The sequence below is a fragment of the Gamsiella multidivaricata genome, assembly GCF_025024155.1.
Source record: "Gamsiella multidivaricata strain RSA 2152 chromosome Unknown BC939scaffold_52, whole genome shotgun sequence".
Taxonomy (NCBI): domain Eukaryota; kingdom Fungi; phylum Mortierellomycota; class Mortierellomycetes; order Mortierellales; family Mortierellaceae; genus Gamsiella; species Gamsiella multidivaricata.
This window is the reverse complement of record NW_026251760.1, coordinates 45,889-63,488: the sequence shown is the minus strand read 5'-3', so window position 1 is coordinate 63,488 and position 17,600 is coordinate 45,889. Positions and strand designations below refer to the sequence as shown.

General features: G+C 50.3%; 4 protein-coding genes across 4 annotated transcripts; 1 reads left to right on the top strand and 3 right to left on the bottom strand.

The window, feature by feature from the left end:
• Nucleotides 1-42: 42 nt before the first annotated feature.
• BC939DRAFT_233276 (uncharacterized protein) lies at nucleotides 43-5,190 on the bottom strand. Its single transcript, XM_051550876.1, has 7 exons — nucleotides 5,009-5,190; nucleotides 4,814-4,912; nucleotides 4,541-4,707; nucleotides 4,135-4,449; nucleotides 3,544-4,029; nucleotides 3,231-3,455; nucleotides 43-3,131 (listed from the first exon to the last, which is right to left on the bottom strand). Exons 2-7 carry the CDS (start codon nucleotides 4,873-4,875, stop codon nucleotides 196-198), a joined length of 4,191 nt encoding a protein of 1,396 aa, XP_051410080.1. The 5' UTR covers nucleotides 4,876-4,912; nucleotides 5,009-5,190; the 3' UTR covers nucleotides 43-195.
• Nucleotides 5,191-6,648: 1,458 nt separating this feature from the next.
• On the bottom strand, nucleotides 6,649-8,343 carry BC939DRAFT_233238 (uncharacterized protein). The gene is made up of 3 exons (XM_051550875.1): nucleotides 7,672-8,343; nucleotides 7,153-7,587; nucleotides 6,649-7,066 (listed from the first exon to the last, which is right to left on the bottom strand). Exons 1-3 carry the CDS (start codon nucleotides 8,119-8,121, stop codon nucleotides 6,854-6,856), a joined length of 1,098 nt encoding a protein of 365 aa, XP_051410079.1. The 5' UTR covers nucleotides 8,122-8,343; the 3' UTR covers nucleotides 6,649-6,853.
• A 1,304-nt stretch (nucleotides 8,344-9,647) lies between these two features.
• On the top strand, nucleotides 9,648-9,941 carry BC939DRAFT_457853 (uncharacterized protein). Its single transcript, XM_051556524.1, has one exon. It carries the CDS (start codon nucleotides 9,748-9,750, stop codon nucleotides 9,904-9,906), a length of 159 nt encoding a protein of 52 aa, XP_051410078.1. The 5' UTR covers nucleotides 9,648-9,747; the 3' UTR covers nucleotides 9,907-9,941.
• Nucleotides 9,942-10,899: 958 nt separating this feature from the next.
• On the bottom strand, nucleotides 10,900-16,010 carry BC939DRAFT_457847 (uncharacterized protein). The gene is made up of 3 exons (XM_051556523.1): nucleotides 15,028-16,010; nucleotides 13,594-14,633; nucleotides 10,900-13,499 (listed from the first exon to the last, which is right to left on the bottom strand). Exons 1-3 carry the CDS (start codon nucleotides 15,592-15,594, stop codon nucleotides 11,069-11,071), a joined length of 4,038 nt encoding a protein of 1,345 aa, XP_051410077.1. The 5' UTR covers nucleotides 15,595-16,010; the 3' UTR covers nucleotides 10,900-11,068.
• Nucleotides 16,011-17,600: the final 1,590 nt, after the last annotated feature.

The window sequence follows — 17,600 nt, the reverse complement described above, 5'->3', positions numbered from 1 at the left end:
ATAAATGTGTATGTGTGTGTGTTCCCTCAATTAAAGTACGCATTTGAACTGAAAAGAACTATGGTAATGATGGTCGAAAAGCGTTTGTTGTAATATACAAGATATATCATGAGGAATGATTATTTTCTTCTGCAGATGATGTGTTGTTCTGCGCTGTGTAAAGAGAGAGCACTCAATATCCGCTCGCGCTTGCGTTCACCGCCGCGTCTTTGCTGCTTGTGGTAGCTGCAAGTACTTATTCTGCTGCTGTTGATGCTTCGCCTTGAGTCGATCCTGCCGATCCATTTGTCTCTCGAACTTGCGCCGCTCTAGTACCTGCTTGGCCTTGTATGTCCACCAGCGTACCGGATCCGGTACAAACACCGTCCCGATTGCCATGGGCGGCAGCCTCAATTCCGTGTCGTACAGGATATCTTCGTTCTCCTCCGCTCCAGCGTCAGTTCCCGTATCCTGTCCCTGGACGCCTGTTGATTTGGATCGCCACAAGTCCCCTTGTTCTCGGACCTTTCTCGTCTCTGCGTCGCCTGGGAACACAATTAAGTAATTCATCCCCAGTAGTGGACCGGGCTCGTATTCTTGTCGGCCTCTCATCTTGATCGCTTTGCGTTTGGAGATCGCTGTCGCCGTCCGTTGAGGCGCTTTCTCTTCTCGTGCTTGATCAGCTGATATTCCCAGAGAGGCATTCGCTTCGTGATGCTCAATTGCCCTCAAAGTAGAGAGATCTCGGAGCTCGATTTCAGCCCCTGGAAAAGATCCGCCCGTTTGCTTCAGCTCCTCCTGCGCGAGCGACCTTTCCGCATACGATCTGGATCTCCTCACCTCAGGATCATTGAGCAGGGCCTCCGCATTCGTCTTCAACGTCATTCGGGACGCAACCCTGCGTACCTCCCTCAAAGATCCCTGCGACTGTGTAGCTCGGATCTGTCTTGGCCGCGCCCGTTGTACGGCGGACAAGGACGATGTGGTAGGATGGTTTCTAAAAGGTGGGCGATTCATGCTTGTTGTTGACCGCATCGTGTTGCTGTTACTCTGACTGCGATTTGCTATTGGCCTGTGACCCCTTCCTTGCGTTCCTGTGCCTGAAGTGGCTGCCGTCGAGCTGTAGAACGATCCGCCAGAGCCCTGCCTTTGCCCCTGCTGTTGTTCCTTCTGTTGTTGCCTCTGCTGTTGTCTTGCGAGGTGTTTCTGATATCGCCTCAGGTTCGACATAGTCCGTGGAACGAGTCCTGCATGGAAGGGCAACGGTTCAATAGAGAGCGGCTGGATCTTGAGAGGATTCCGCCGTCGTCTGTGTTGTGCAGCCATCACTCTTGCTTTCTCCTGCTCCCGTTGATGCCTCTCCAGCTGCTCTTGTCGAAGTTGCAATACATCAGTGGGCGCGGACAAAACACTGAAATCCACCATCTCTCGCCCACTGTCATAAGAGCCGCTGCTGGCCCGGCTGCCTTGCTCGTCATCTTCCTTCAGTTCCTGACTCGTAAGGCCTGCACGTTCCTCCGAGTTGCTGTTCGACGGCTTCTTTTGAGACCTGGACGAAGCTGCCCTGCTTAGCCTCTTCAACGACCATCCGCGCCCCAGTGTCTCGCCTTGGCCAGCAGATTGCGGGGCTGTACTGTCTTTGATGATGTCCTTTTGTTGCTCCAATTTGCCTCGATGCTTGTCGGAAGTTGTCGTGCTCTCTTTCAGTACGGTACTTTCTCCGATCCCTGCTTTCGCGTCCTGCATATCCTCAGAAACTAGCTCCCGTCCAAGGTCTGGTGTTGAAACTGACATGTGGCAAAAATCCCCCATACGCCCAGATTCGTGTAACAGCGACTGGTCTGCATCGATAAGTAGTTCTCCATTAGCAGACGGTGGTGATGGTGCATATCCAATGTCGCGAATATAATCGGATCGAACTCGCAATCGCCTTTTTTCTGGTCCAAGACCCTCCTCAGAATCCACAGCCTGTGGCACTACCCACTCTGAGCGCGATTGAGGTATGTGTTTGTTTATACCCTCTTCTTTCCTTGCATTCGGACTATCACCAGGGACTACTCGATATCTTAAAGTCGATTCTGAGAACACCGCGCCCTGTTCCTTCGAATGCTGCACGGCTACTACGATCCTGTAAATCGGCTTCTTGATCAACGTCCTCCCATCCATTTGAATCCTGGCCATACCCCCATGAAATCTTCCACCGTTCCGGTTCCGCTCTTCCTCTTCGTCTTCCAGCAGCTGCATCTCCGCCGCGCGATGGGATGCGTCTCGATCGTCAATCAGTTGACGAATCTTACGCGCCATGAAGATTAAAAGGATCACAGCCAGAATAAAGCCTAGCATAAAAAATCCAAGCGTCGTCATGTTGAACTGCGTTTTTGGTTCCTTGTCGATCGATGCAGGGTGATCCACCAGCATGACGGTGACAGCTAATGAGAGCGCCGTCGGGTTGCGGTTCGTCAACGAAAAGACGTAGTATCCTGAGAACCGTCGTGAGTCGTTTGCCCAAAAGTCAACATAAGAATCAGTCAGCCGTATTGCAGAAGATGATGGACTTGCATCCAGCCCTGTGTATCTCGTCCACCGGTTCATGAGCTCGCTGGTGTTCAGAGTGCCGGCTGGCGTTATCACCGGGTTGTCCCCCACCGTTGAGTTGTCAGAGATCATTGGGACATCGAGCGGGATGGGAGAAGCCACTCCTGAGTAGCCGTTCCAGCTATCGTCCGTCAGTCCGTGGTCCGCCCGCCAGTACATGTTCATGAACCCCTCCCACACATTCAGGGTTTTGAAATCCAGCAACGAACTTGGAAGCGTCCTGATTTCGAACCGGATATCCAGATCATGGGCGTCCATGTACACTTTGAAGGTCATCTCCTGTTCAGACTGGATGGTGCCCGAATACGCGCTATCGAGATCGAGCGCTATCCGTGTGGGGCATCCATCTGGCGCTGTCAGAACCTGCGACTTGAGGTCAGGCCTCTGGCGGATCAAATCCTGTATGGTACCAGTCTTCGGAACGTCCGCGGATGAGCCCAGGAGATAGTTAGAGCCTTTGGCCTTGTCTGTGTCGAACATGCAGAGGCCATTGACATAAGAGCAAAAGCTGGGGTTACAGTTTTGGCAGTCGTCGTAATGGCTGCACCATCGTAGGGCTATCGTACCAAACGAACGTTAGGAACCAGGATCAGTCAGTTCCCGCTAATATCAGCACCATTCTTTCAGACGCCCTCAAGATACACCAAAGAACACACCTCGGCAGCTATTGACGACAGCAGAAGTTTGTGTGGGAACGTCGATGGTGACATTCAGCATATCTGCATGATCTGTACCATCGAAACCGCCAAAGATGTACGCTGTCCAAGCTGTCTTGCTCCCTCCTGGCGCTCCAGGTGGCCGCAAAATCATCGTGTGGTTGACTCGGCCCTTGATGGCTGCATCAAGGTCAGGCGCGTCATATGTGGTCCACTTCTGACATGCTATAGAGAAGACAGGATGTGAAAGTTTGGTCAGCTCAAGTCGAGATATGATTCATTCAGTGCCAACCTAGCCGCGGACAAAACTTACAGAGATCGTAGAGAGCAAAGGACCTTGAAAAGCAGAATTGGTCCTTCTCGCTCAATCCAGGACCATAGGGCCGCATGCCACCAAACATCACCACAGAATCGTCACCCATAAGGCCAGCGGGTGCCCACACAGCCGTCACTGAGTCATACATCACTGGCGGCAGATACTGTGAGGTCCTGTTTTGCATGTCGACCGTGCCAGTGTCATCTTCCGGATCTCCGTCAGTCATGTTAAAGGTTGGTGAAGAATCTGGGTTCGATCCATCCCAGTATGGGGTAGGTGTCGCCGTAAGAGGATCGATCCTTGGAGCAAGCGCATACCACAAATCTTGGGAGATCCGGTACTGATATGTCAGCACATTGCGTGTTGTCTGGTTGACCATCCCGCCAAAGTAATATATTGAATCCGTCGCCTGATGATACACAGCCGTAGCTCCTGACAGCCCAATCGAGTTTTGATGGTCCGATTTTGTCCACATTGCAAGATCTAGACAAGCACAGAAACGATGTAGTGCAATGTACTCAGTTAGTGTCGTGCATCCTTGTAATGCTTCCAAATAACGTCGCATTTCTCGATGTCGAATCGGCTTACTTATATCATATACGTTCAAGTCGCGGGTTGTAACTCCTGCGGAATTTAGACCCCCAAACACATACAGCTTTGTCGAGTTGTTCTTCGTTACGACTACGCATGCTGATCCGATGCGTCCCGCGGGTAGTTTCTCTGGGTTGGTCGGCTGTCGTTGGGTCCAGACAGTCCCGTTATATTTCCAGACATCTGCGAGGCCACCTATGTTGGACACGCCTCCATAGACGTAAAGGTCGCTGTTGTGCATGAACGCGTAGTGACCATAACGCGGATCTGGGCTTTTCGTATTGAGCGCGATCTTGTCCCATTTATTCGTTGCTAGTTTATGGAAACGTGCTGCGTTAGTATATAGGCATTGATTGCAACGACCAGCCATACTGTGCATTTTTTTTTTCTTAAGCATGCTTACCAAACGTGTATTTAAGCAGATCCCAGCTATACGTGCTCTGTAGACTTGTTCCTCCCATGATGTAGACCACATCCTTGGCTGAATCGTAGGCCATTGCGTGCTGAGAGCGCGGTGTAAAATCCTTGGATCCCGCGGTATCTATGTATATAAGAGAATATCGCGTTAGACTATGTATTCCAGACATGTTAAAAAGCTGTGGTCAAAGTGTCATAGTGATTCAGAAGCTACCGCTGTGTAGTTGCTTCCGTCCTGTTACTTTCCCATGAAACGTACCTCTCTCGCACACTGCTCCATAGTATCGATTGTAGCAATTGCATAAGTCGGTGTTGCTGCATGTTCCTCGGCTCGCTGGAACACACACCGAGCAAGGAGCTATACGTTTGAATATTTCAACGGTATCAGAATACCATTTCTAATTCCTTAGAGCTACACGCAACATAAGGGTCCGGAATGACAGGAGGTCCTTACTAACAGATGTCCAGGAAGCAGTGAATCCAAAGGAGCCAGGGCTCCGTGCCTGAGACGTGAAAACTGCCGTGAGCCGAGATCCCGTCGAGTAAATTGTTGGGGTATTGGTAAATATGTTACCACAGAGCTTTGCCAGTACAGGTGCGGTCGTGTCTGGTCCATCGTAAAGTGTGAGGTAGTCTATCCTGTCGGTTACAAAGAAAGACATATGTGTTCATGAGCATGCATGAAGCTTCTCTGGGATATAAGGTTTATGTGTCTTGAGCTATAATAATGCGGAGGCAAAATCAAAGGAGACCATTACTTTGCCCAAACCAATTCCTCGGTCCACTTACCCGCAAACCAACAGAACCGGCGCTGTAAAATTGATCGCAACCACATAGGGCGTTGCTCGAGCGTTAATGCCGAATCCTCCAGAACCGGTGTCGTTTGAAAACGCTTGTATGGTCCAGATGCAGGTCCTGTTCTGTGAAGGATATACGCCGTCAGGGGAATTGCTCGCAAACGAACCACTCCAGGCTGGGCCTAGGGGCTGTGGAGCATCGGCGTTGCAGAGTGTCGAGGCAGTCCTGAACTGTTGTGAGAGTGCCCTTCTGTTGGACTGCGGGCTAATTGACAATGCTTCGTCCGACGAGCCATCTTCGTCGCCAGCATCGTCAATTATGTCCTGGACCACATCTCTCTGCCGATAGGGTGATGCGTTGAGAGAATAGTCATGGTTGTGAGGATGATGGATGTTCTGAATGATATGAAGGTCGGATGGCTGATAAAAATTGCGTCTGCTTTGTTCCTGGTAAGGTTGCGGTTTCGTCGCGGATGCTGCATTGCCGTTGTGGGGATGGTGCAGAAGGGTAAGAAGCAGGATAGAGCCGAGCAGGACTATGCAATGCAATTGTCGAGTCATTATCGGTTCCTATTGCCACACCCTTCGCCTGCCTGCGCTGCGTTGAGGCGGGGGATTGTGCGTATGGATGCAATGGTGTGATTTTGGGAAGCTCCTCTCTTGGGAAGCCTTTGAGGGCAGGAGTGTGCGCGTGAGAAGAAGAGCTGACGACGGCAGCACGAGCTGAATGACAGGAAAGCAGATTCCGAGGCAAGACAGGGAAATGGAGAAGGAATGAAGGAAAGGATCGAGCAGGAGGAGAAGCGATGCAGGCAGCAGTGCTCCTTGGCGCCTTCTTGTGAGCGCGGGGCGAGTGTTGTTTTTTGTTGTCTCTGTGCCAGGTACGACTACGGCCAACTGACGATAAAAATAGAAAAAGGGCCGAAGCAACGATTATGGCGTTAATGGCTGTTGATGGTTGTCCCTGTTCTGCTGAACGTCGAGTCAATTGTCGCCAGCGGCAATCATCCCATGGCTCACACACAGGTCCTGTCTCTGTTTGCAGGGATAGACGCAGGCGGTTCTCCAAGCTTCCTTTGTCCCTGGTGGCCATCAATAGGACCTCAGCAATCCCCTTCCCCTTTTCACCCCCCTCCAAAAAAGTCGTGTACGTCGGCGGCAGGTAGTCATCTTTTCAGCAGGACGATCCCATTATTCTCGTCGTACCGCTTGTCACTGAGACGCTTCTCTCGCTTTTCCCCCAACGAAGGCCCCTTTTCTTTCCTTTGTCCCCTGTCTTTGATTTTGCATCCAACTATAGCGATTAGCCGACGTGCCATTGCCGCGGTTATATTAAATAGTACTTGAGATAAAAATACAAAGCTGTCCATATGTCTACTACGGTAAGTGAAGGAGAAAGAGAAAAAGGCGAGAGACACGAGCAAACGAAGCCATGGAACCATTGGCGGCAGGTCCTACAGATGGTCACCCGTCAAGCATCAGTCATCTTTTGTCATGGTCGTTCACCGACTGGGATACCGATCCGGATTCAATGAGTATAAGACTCCCCCTTTTTGATTGGACTTGACAACCTCCTTTACTTGGGCCAGTAACGTCAGGTATTCGTTGCATCGATGCCGTGCTACACCCGCCACTGCGACCAGTTCCGGTAGGGCTTGACCCTCAATATGTTCAGCCAGAGACCGCATAATGGCTTCAATCGGTCCACGGTGTGGCTAAATAGTCAGAGAACGTTCGTTATTAGCCGCGTTGCCCCAAGATATTGTCTCCAAAGAGCTTATTGTTTGCAGGTGTTCCTTACCTCGTCGCGATATCGAAGAGGTAGCCGTTCAGCCATGCGCTTCATAACCAGTTTTCCCACCAGCTTTCGTACCCCTCCTCCAGCTCCGACTCTTGACGCACCTGCAATGGAGCTGTTGGGTCTCGCAGGGATTCTGGATGCTGTGACGCCTTTTCCCTTTGCTCCTGCACCTACTCCAGTAGTACCAGGCCGTCTCTGTCGACTTGTGTCCCGTCCATTGGTCCTGTCGTCATGGCTGTTGTAAGGATTAGAGAGCGATGCTTTTATACGCTCCGCTTCCAGCCTCTCTGCTTCAATCCTCTGTCGCTCCTGCTCCTGTTGTTGCTCCAAGATCTGCTGGCTTCTTATCCGCTCCAGTTCCTCTTGCTGCTGCTGAAGCATGATTGCCTCCGCCTCTCGTTGCTCCATCCTTTCGAACGATCGCTTCGTAGGTGCCTAGTTTAAATTAACAATATGCATATGTCAATAATATTGCACCTCATTACTCTTCGTAGACGCTCACTTTGTCCACCCCTTTACCTCTGTCCACTCCACATCTTCCGCAATCATTTTAAGGCCGTATAGGAATGCGCCAAATGATTCATTAAAGTATGCCAGGCCTGCATGGATATCCGCCACGGCAGCAAGTTTTTCCTCGAGTTGGTTCACGGCGGACGAAAGTTGATCAACAGGATCCTCGAGTTGCTGGGAGATGGACTGGAATGGCGCCAGTGCTGAGTGCTGTTGTTCATGCTCCTCCTGTTGTTGCTGCTGGCGGGAGAAGAGAGATGTGCCTGAAGAGGGGTCTTGTGGGCTCTGATGCTGTGAACGCCGGAGAGGGTTGCCATCATGATCATGCCTTATTGAGTTGAAAAGTATGTGGCCGGCATCACTTGCTGTTGTAGACGCGCTTCCGTGTCCGACAGAGCGCTTTAGAAGCAGGCCGGGTCCTATTCTCGACTTGCGGCGGTGTGGTGTATCCTGAACCATGGGTCGTATAGACGTGTATAATTCCCGAGCAATGCCTTGAATAAGGATGAGGAGAAGACAGAGTGATGTGTGCGTTTTTCATAAAATACAGCACAGGCATGTCACCTGATCTGCTCGCACAAAAGACGCGCTGGAGCCTGGGATCTTTGGGCTCAAATGCTGTATAGTAGACCGACACCATGGTGTAAAACTAATACCAGTTTACTTAAGAAATCCGGGGTCTGCGAATTGTCAGCGCATAAAATCTTACTGAACGAGCAAATCAAGGACCTCAAGTTTATTTTGCTAACAAAGAGAAAAGACACCTGCTTGACTGATTTTTTACATGGACTGGATGGTTTAGTGCGGGCAGCTCTGAATCTTTAAGGTCCTAGACACCCTAGTTAACCGGCGTGCTGGCGCCAAAAGCAGCACTTTGGACAACCAAACAGGCGATGCTGCATCGTTTGATGTGCCCTGCTTGGAGGACTATGCATTCGCGAGATCATCTTTGTACATCGTCCGTTGTCGATTCTTGCCCTATACTTTTAGTGCTCAAGATCAAAGTTGGTTTCCTTTTTAGCTGGCAAGGACATATCGCTAGTTCGCGTTCGCGTTTTCGTCTGAGTTGGAGCGCGTTGCATTACACCATTCCATGTATAAGACGATCTGCAGTATTCAAGCTGGGCTTGCAAGGACCCGTCGAAGTAGGTCGTCGTGCCGGCGTTGCCAAATAAAGTTGACTCCTTCGTATTGCCTTGGAGATCATAGCAAAAAGGTCGTGGTCCAAATTACTAGCACAGCATGCAGATAGACGCGTCTTCGTTTACTCGTTTGTGTGTCATTGCCACCATAAAGTCACTCAAGTAGATTGTTTGAAGGAACCATTTTTTATTGCATTGTCTGTTATTTCTACAATTCCTATCGGCACCATCAGCTCAACTTGCTATCAGTCAACCTTGGTTGCAAAGGTTGTGCAGAGTACACCACGGGCAGGTTGCAAGTCATCGTACTCCGAAAAAAAACCGCACAAAGCCCAAAGAGAGCAAGTGGATAAAAAAAAGGGTTCAGAAACATTCTCAGGAACTCTTTTGTTTTTGCGTGAAGAAAAGGCGAAGCTCCTTGGCCCGAAGGCACGACCTGAGGTGATGATAACCAGAGGGGAGTAGGGGAGTGGGGGAATTTGGTGCTCCCGGCCCAAATGCACTGCTAGGGTTAATAAACCCTCTGGGGAGCGGGTATAATCCACAGGTTGAAAACCTGGGATGGGTTGCCGAGGGCACGCAATTAGTGAGGGGTTACAGTCCCAGGATCGAAGTCAAAACTCCTAGGACCTCTATATTGCCGAGGGCACGCAAGGGTGAAGAGATTCAGTTCCAGGATCGAAGTCAAAACTCCTGGGACCTCTATGACTATCTACTGCCGAGGGCACGCAAGGGTGGAGAAATTCAGTCCCAGGATCGAAGTCAAAACTCCTGGAACCTCTATATTGCCGAGGGCACGCAAGGGTGAAGAGATTCAGTCCCAAGATCGAAGTCAAAACTCCTGGGACCTCTATATTTTCTATCTAGGGAGTGGTGGAGAGGGAGTGGTGGAATGGAATTGCTGACGAGAGTGCATGTGGAGGAGGGTTGCTGACGCGAGTGCATGTGGAGGAGGGCTGCTGACGAGAGTGAGCACAAGAGATGGAAGTGGGGTGGAGGAGAGTGGGACTGGGTAAAGGACGAAAGGCGAGGTTGTGTCAGTGAAGAGAAGTGGGATGGGGTGGAGGGTAGAGAGTGGAAGGTGAAGAGCAAAGAAAAATAACTTATATCATACGTACCTGGAAAGAAACTTGCCGTAGAGCGCGTGGGGAAGAGTGAGGAGGAGGTGGAGGAGGTGGAGAAGGTGGAGGAGGTGGGGAAGGGAACGTGTAAGAGGAAAGAAAGAGAAAGAACAAAGTCGAACTTTAAATGTGCCGCGTAATCGGTGGCTGAGTCGATAGCAAGGGGTCTACGGGGACCGGAGGGCTCATATGGCCGCTGGGGACTGGGGGGCAGACTATGGGGAACGAGACGGTAGTGAGCGTGTGCCTGGGAGTGAGCGAACAACGCGCACGGCTCATCAGAGAAAAAAGGAATCGTCATTCAGTGCTGTCCACCATGAGCCCAACTTGCATCAACATCGCCTTTGCCAGCGATGAGTGTACTTTTGACAGCGAAAGTGCATGGTGGCGGACATGTTGCCACCAATTTCATGTTGAAGGTTGTTGAAGGTTGTTGAAGGTTGCTGATGTTCTGTTCGCATGGTTTCTAAACAACCCAAACAACCTTAAAAAGGAGTGCCAACAAACAGTGCACCTACCACACGCCAATTAAGTTTGCATCAGATTTGGAAAGCATAAAACATTAGCAGCGTCAACATGTGTTTGTTATGCTGCATGGTCCATATTTACTGCAGTAGAGAAGAGGCGGCGGATGCAGTGCCACCATTCTATGAAGGGACAAGAACGCTGTCTCCAATGCCAAATATACTAATATCATCTCGACCAGTGCGTGCAAGCGATTGCGATTCGACAAACCCGAGTCCTCGTGGAGAAGACAAGAATAAACGATAAGAACACAGTGTCCACAAAGAGACATCTACAGCGGAAGAAATTCTTTCTTCTTCATCGCTATTGCCTTTGCCTGCAGAAATAGCAAAGAGACCTTCGTGCTGGTAGGGAGTAAAGAGGAAACTGGTGAGCCATTTTTGTGCGACAAAAGCACTGTTTTAAACAGCTGAAAATCAGTAAACGAATATATTATTGGACAAATAATGTATTAGGAAGGACATGGCTCTTTATTTTTGATTCGTAAGAAATGAAAGCTGGGTAGATGACAGTTATAATCGCGATTAGTGAAGTGCAGTGTAAACACCATAGACTATTATAAGTATACATGGGTAAGATATGAAAAAGAGAAATAACTTTTTTTCTGCTGCGGACACATCATGGCGAGGAATAAGGTAACGTCGTGCCAGACAAGTTTGATTGATGGGTATTTACAGGCGCCACCGTAGATGAGGTTGCTTGAGGGGTCGCTGGACGGACGCTGTTCTGCCCCGTACCTCGACGCGATCCCGTCATGCTGGAACGTGGACTCGAACTGCTGATATCGATCTGACTGGACGAGTTGCCGGGGGTGCCCCTGAACTTATTGGGCGCCCATCCAGCTCCGACCGAGGTCGCAACTAGAGACGGGACCATAGCACCGGCATGAAGCACATGGCGCTCACTTCTGTCGGAATCTGTCGAGAGGCGACCGCCACGGATCGACTTGAAGACGGAGAGCTCTGAGCGAACCTTGGTAATGGCAGAGTTCCAGACAAGACCATCACGGCTGGGATAGACATTATTACCGCTTCCAGTTATGGAGTTAGTGCGGTGCGAGTTGATCGATGCAGGGATCGAATTGGTACGGCCAGCTTCACTGTTGGCGGGGTAGGTCTCAAAATTAGGGAGGGATCCGTGAGTAGGCTCACTATGATCGACCCACTTCTTAAGACCGCCAAAAACCTCGTCGGGGATAAGACGGATGATGACACCGACGGGAAGGGCGAGAAGACCTAAAACAATGCAGATCACCCACTGGACACCACTAAGGCTCTCTGTCTGGAAGGCAGCTCCACCAAACTCAACGATGATCGCCTGGAAGGCAACCATAATAACGAAGATAACAATGAAGTAACGGTTGCTGCGGATACCCGCGAAGATGTTAAGGCGGTTATCCAGACGGCGACAGTTGACTTCGTTGAAGATCTGGAGGAATACGAATGTGTTGAAAACCATGGAATCCAGCTCCTGACGCTTGAACGTTCTGTAGGCATTGGGAATATCTCCATTCTGGGCGACAAGGGCATCGAGGGAGCTTGGGACAGTGTTGTAGTTGAGGATATCCATTCCTTTGTACTCCAAGACAAAGGTGATGACGAGCTGGAGGACAGCCTGACCAAGAATCATTTTCCACATCGTGAACGAGATCAAAGGAGCAGTGCGGGGCTCGGGTTGACGGTCCAGGAGATCGGGCGTTGGTGGATCGGTAGCAAGGGCTAAGGCAGCGAGGGTGTCCATGATCAAGTTGATCCACAAGAGCTGGACAGCAGACATGACGGGCTTCTGCTCTTCAGAGATCACAGCGGTGACAAAGGTCAAAACAACAGCGGTAATGTTGACAGTGAGCTGGAATTGCAAGAACTTCTTGACGGCGTCATTAACAGCACGACCCCAAAGAATGGCCTTGACGATGCTCGAGAAGTTGTCGTCCATCAAGATGATAGCGGAGGCCTCCTTAGCGACCTCGGTACCGGCGATACCCATGGAGAAACCAACATCAGACATCTTGAGGGCAGGACCATCGTTGGTACCGTCACCGGTCACAGCAACAATCTCACCCATGGCCTTAAGACGACCAACAAGGATCTTCTTATCCTCGGGACTGGATCTGGCAAGAACTTGAAGACGAGGAATCACAGCGTCCATCTCTTCACCGCTCAGGGCACGGAACTTAGGACCCTCCATGATGATACCGCCCTGAGTGTAGATACCGCACTGGGTGGCAATTGACTTGGCAGTCAAGATGTTGTCTCCAGTGACCATGCGGACAAACACGCCAGCGCGCTGACAAGCCAAAACAGCGTCGGGGACACCATCGCGAAGAGGATCCTCGATACCAACGACACCGATCAAGGTCAGACCACTCTCAGCCACAGCCGAAAAGGGGACCTCGCCATCTTCGTTCAACTCAACGCCGGCTGGTGGCCACGACTCGAAATCACGGTAAGCGACGCCGATGGTACGAAGAGATTGGGTCGCGTACGAGATAATCGTCTTGTGGATCTGGGTTTCAAGGTCGCTGTTAAGGTCCAACTCGGTAACGTCAGCGTTGCGATCCTTCTCGGACAAAGGCGTGCTCTGATCAGCAGCGGACGAAATCTGGAGAACCTTTTCGCAGCGTTTCATGATTATCTCTGAAGCACCCTTGGCATGGAGGCGGAACTTCTTGGGGCCCATCTGGACAATAGTTGCCATAGACTTGCGCTCAGACGAGAAGGGGTACAGGTGCACAACAGGAACAGAGTCGCGGAGTTGACGGTAATCAGCACCGCCAATCTTCTTTGAGAAATCAAGCATAGCAACTTCGGTCTTGGAGCCAATGAAGGACAGGTTGCCCTTCTCATCCTCGCTCTCAAAGGCAGAAGAATTGATGGCAATGGCTTCGTGCATCAGCTGTGTGACAGCAGGAGGAAGGTTGCTGACGAGCTGGCTCATGGAGACGGCGTTCTTGTTGATGGGGATGGCGGCGCGCTTGTTGGTCTCGCCCTCAGCGGCGTCAGCAATGAAACGAGTGTTGATTCCCAAAGTTCCGGCAACAATGGTCATGCTAGAAGATGCATAGTGAATTAAAAGGAGCAATGTTAGACTAAATCAAACAAAGACGAGAATGTGAAAGTACGATGACAGAAGGCAGTGCTTACCGGTTTTGAGTGAGGGTACCGGTCTTGTCGGAGCAGATGGTGGTGGCATTACCCATGGTCTCGCAGGCAGCGAGCACACGGACCAGGTTGTTGTCCTTAAGCATGCGAGTGGTGGCGAAGGCCAATGCCAGGGTCACAGCCAGGGGGAGACCTTCAGGGACGGCGACGACAATGACGGTGACAGCAGCAATGATAATACCGACCAGTCTCTGGACAATCTCGGTCGTGGGGGGCTTTACAGCTTTCATGCCGAATTCGACAAAGTAGCGGATAAAGAGGACGATCAACATCAGCAGAGCGGCCAAACTACCGAGCTTCGCAATTTGCTCCGCAAGGCCGTTCAGCTTGACCTGGAGAGGAGTGTCCTCGGACTCGGTGCGGAGGGACATCATGGTCTTGCCGTGGAAGCTGTTTTCGCCAACAGCGGTGACGACGTAGAGACCCACGCCCTCTAGAACCTTGGAACCAGAGATGATGAAGGGGTCGACGCCGTGGATGGCATGCGATGGTTCAGCAATAACATCGATACCCTCGTGATTGGTGTGGATCTTGGTGTCCTTGTGTGAAGCAGCCTCGACCTCCTCCAATCGTCTATACTCCTCAAAGGTGACCTTCTTGACGGCATCCGACTCTCCAGTCATTGCAGACTCATCGCACTTGAGATTATGTCCTCCAAGGTAGACACCATCCGCCGAGATTACATCACCGGGTTCGAGATAAAGAACATCGCCAACGACGATATCAAAGACCGAGATCAGAACCGTTTCTCCGTTACGAAGGGCCTTGACCTCGCGATCCTCCTTCTTGGCATTCAGCTTGCGGAACTGGGCTTCCTTTTGATAGTCATTGACAGATCCGACCATGACAACAATCATGACGGCGGCCAGGATGGCGACACCCTCAACCCAGGAAATTTTGGGATCAGTGGCGATGTAAGAGGTAAAATCCTTATGGAACAGTTGCTTTGGATCGTGCTTCATTCCATAGTCTTCGTAGATGCCGAGACCGATGGAGACAACGGCAGCAATCAACAGCAAAATCTATTAGAGATCATGACAAAGGGCGAGGTCAGATTGATTACTCATGTCAAAGACTGACAGGATAAGTTGGCTGCAGGGGACTGGGGGGCATGCTGCCGCTGCTCAAGTATTAAGTCCCAGGGTCCCGGGGCAGGAGTAAAAAAATGAATTAAAAATTAAAAATTAAAAACAGCTGCTGAAACAATGGTCCATTGCGTGTGGTGGTGTCTCACACCAACGTCCATGTCTCCTAAAAAAAGATCCAGGGCGTGCTTGGTGTTTGACGTCTGGTTCTGGTGTGGGATTGTTTGGTGCGCCGAATGGAGATGGGACAGGGGGGAGATAGTGTTGACGGGAGGGGCAAAGCTGGAGGAAAGAGAGGGCTGGACCAAGACTATAGGAAAAATATTCTTACCAGAATCTTTTCCTGGAGAGCCATCCACATGAGCTGGAAGATAGTCTTTGGCTTGCGTTTGGGCAGGACATTGCGACCAAAATACTTCTCGCGGTCCTCGAACGTGACCTGGGCTGTATTGGAGGAATAGTTGTGGGCGTAGTCGGTGGAGACCTGTGCCTGGGCAGGGGTCTCCTTTTCATCCTCTGAAGAGACAACTGCCGTCAGGGATTTGTGCGGAGTTGAGAGACCCTTAGCTGGATCTGCATGCAGACCAGCGAGGATGCCCTCCACACCACCATACGAATGAAGAGTCTCGGGGGACTTTGGGTCGATGAGGTGCATGAGGTCATCAGGGTTGAAGGAGAAGGGACCATGGTTGGTTGGTCGTGGGTCGACAGCAGTGGCTACTGTGGTGGCCGTGCGGTAAGGAGTGGACGAAGAAGACAAAGAAGAAGAGGCTGGTTGAGGGTGGATATCATTGGTGATGTTGTTGGTTGACGGATGGTCCTCTGCTGGCTGGATGTGTGTTTGGGACGAGCCCAGGGTGGGGACAGGAGCGGAGGGGTCCAGCTCTGCCTTGGACATGACGAAGTAAGGCTGTGTGGAATATAGGCTGTGCTGTATGAGAAAGAGAGAGGTGGGGAGTATTGGACTATTGGGGCAAGTCTATGATAGAGTCGTTCCGGGTTTGTGTGAGGAGGGACCTGCCGTGAGGAGCGGACGTGGGTGTGGGTGTGTGGATGTCGATAGACGGCAGTAACGACTGCAGGAGACGACTGTGAATAAGAGTCGTAGCGGTTAAAGAAACAGGGCGAGGAAGGTAGGTACTGAAGAAGTAGTAGAATAAAAGAGGAGGTCCGGGTGTTCCATGGTTTATAAACGATCGTTGACTCAAAAAAAGAAGGTTTCTGAGGATTCCCCAATTCAAAATAAAAGAATTCGAAGAAGGAAGGGGGAAATCCCTACTTAGACTGCATAGATAGTCTAAGCTACAACTATTCCCTGCTTTGATAAGAAAGCATTTCGCCTTCTGTCTATTGTATTATTGCGCGTTTGGACATTTCGAGAGAACCTCCTTTATATTTATTGCCAAAATGTATGCCATATCCATGAGAACTCCTGCTAATAACGATTGGACCAGCCTGGAGAAATGGCGAAGTCCACAGCTGCAGTGCCCTCTGGTCCCTGAGAGGATGACACGAGCACGGAAAAATACAAGGGCTCAACCTTTGTTTAAACCCTATATAGAAACGATGTCTTTTTCACAGGAGTCTTTGCGACCTACCTCTCCAATAGCATGCATGTACTCGAGAAGTACTGCTCCAGCTCAATCAAAGAGTGAGCCAGTGATAGATAGTGATTTCGCAGCGACTCGCACACAAAGTTATAGGAGCGTAGAATAGTGAGAAGGTTCTGATTATTTTTTGCTTTAGCAAATGAATAGACTGTTCAGTCACCAGCAGGGTTCAGTCCTAATATGGTCTAATACGGTGCCTGCCATGCGTGATGCTGCGCTTGTGCTTGCATGGACTTGTCGGAACCCGTACCGGCTATCCTGGACTCTTCCTACCGTTCTTTGAATATAACATAACCTGCATTCCCACGGTCATTTTCATTACTTTAAAACTGCTCGATAATAAAGTGTAACGACGGACACAGCGAGACAAAAGGCAGCTTTCCCCCTCCTCTTCGTCTAGGAATTCCTTGCTATAAAGCAATCACCACTCCGAGCATTTAGATCTATCTCGGCTTTCCGTCGTAGAGATACACCCTGCAGGGCACATGGTGTTACCGACGCTTCCATCACCACCTTCCATCGAAGAAAGACATTTCAAAAGTGCGCTTGTGTATGTGCATGATGAAAAATGATGTAGTCCTAGCCCCTACCATCTTGACTTTTACTACGAATTTCCTAGGCTTCGAGGGATTTTCAGATCGAGCATATCCATTGTGATTCTTATTCGTACCCTTCTAGCCATTCCTTTAGCCACGAGGTCATTTTACGAGGCAAAGGATTGCCGAGAACATGTCGAAGCTGCATGAAGGCGAGTATGGTCCTTGGCATTCTCCTTTACTTCTTGACCTTACGGTCATGAATGGGCAGATGGCGGCCCATCGAATGAAATGCTTGAAACTGAAAAGCCATATCCAGAGAAAGCGCCTCAGTCATTCGAGACATTTAATCATTTGACCGAAAGTCCAAAACGCCTAGGACAGGAATAGTTCGGCCCCATTCAGCAACGGCCGTATGGTAACCAAATTACTGATTCATAATTTCCTCCTCTATATTTGCAGGATGTAATTTTAGGAACGACTCATGTACATTGCATGTCTATTTCTATTCTCTCAGTTTTGTCGATCAAGACAAAAAGAGCGAGGCGGCGCCAGTGTTCCGTTCCTTAACTCGAATTGCTGAAGGCGTCTTCGCTCAGCGGACCAAATGACCAAATGTATATTCATCTCGATCTTGTCGCTAAGATCACATCTCTTTAGTGCCGTCTGTTGATCATGCAAGCACTGCAAGCGCGTCTCCCTTGCCCTCTACAGGAGTTTGTTGTCGGCCCAGTCATTGTTTGAGCTCGATGTCTGTT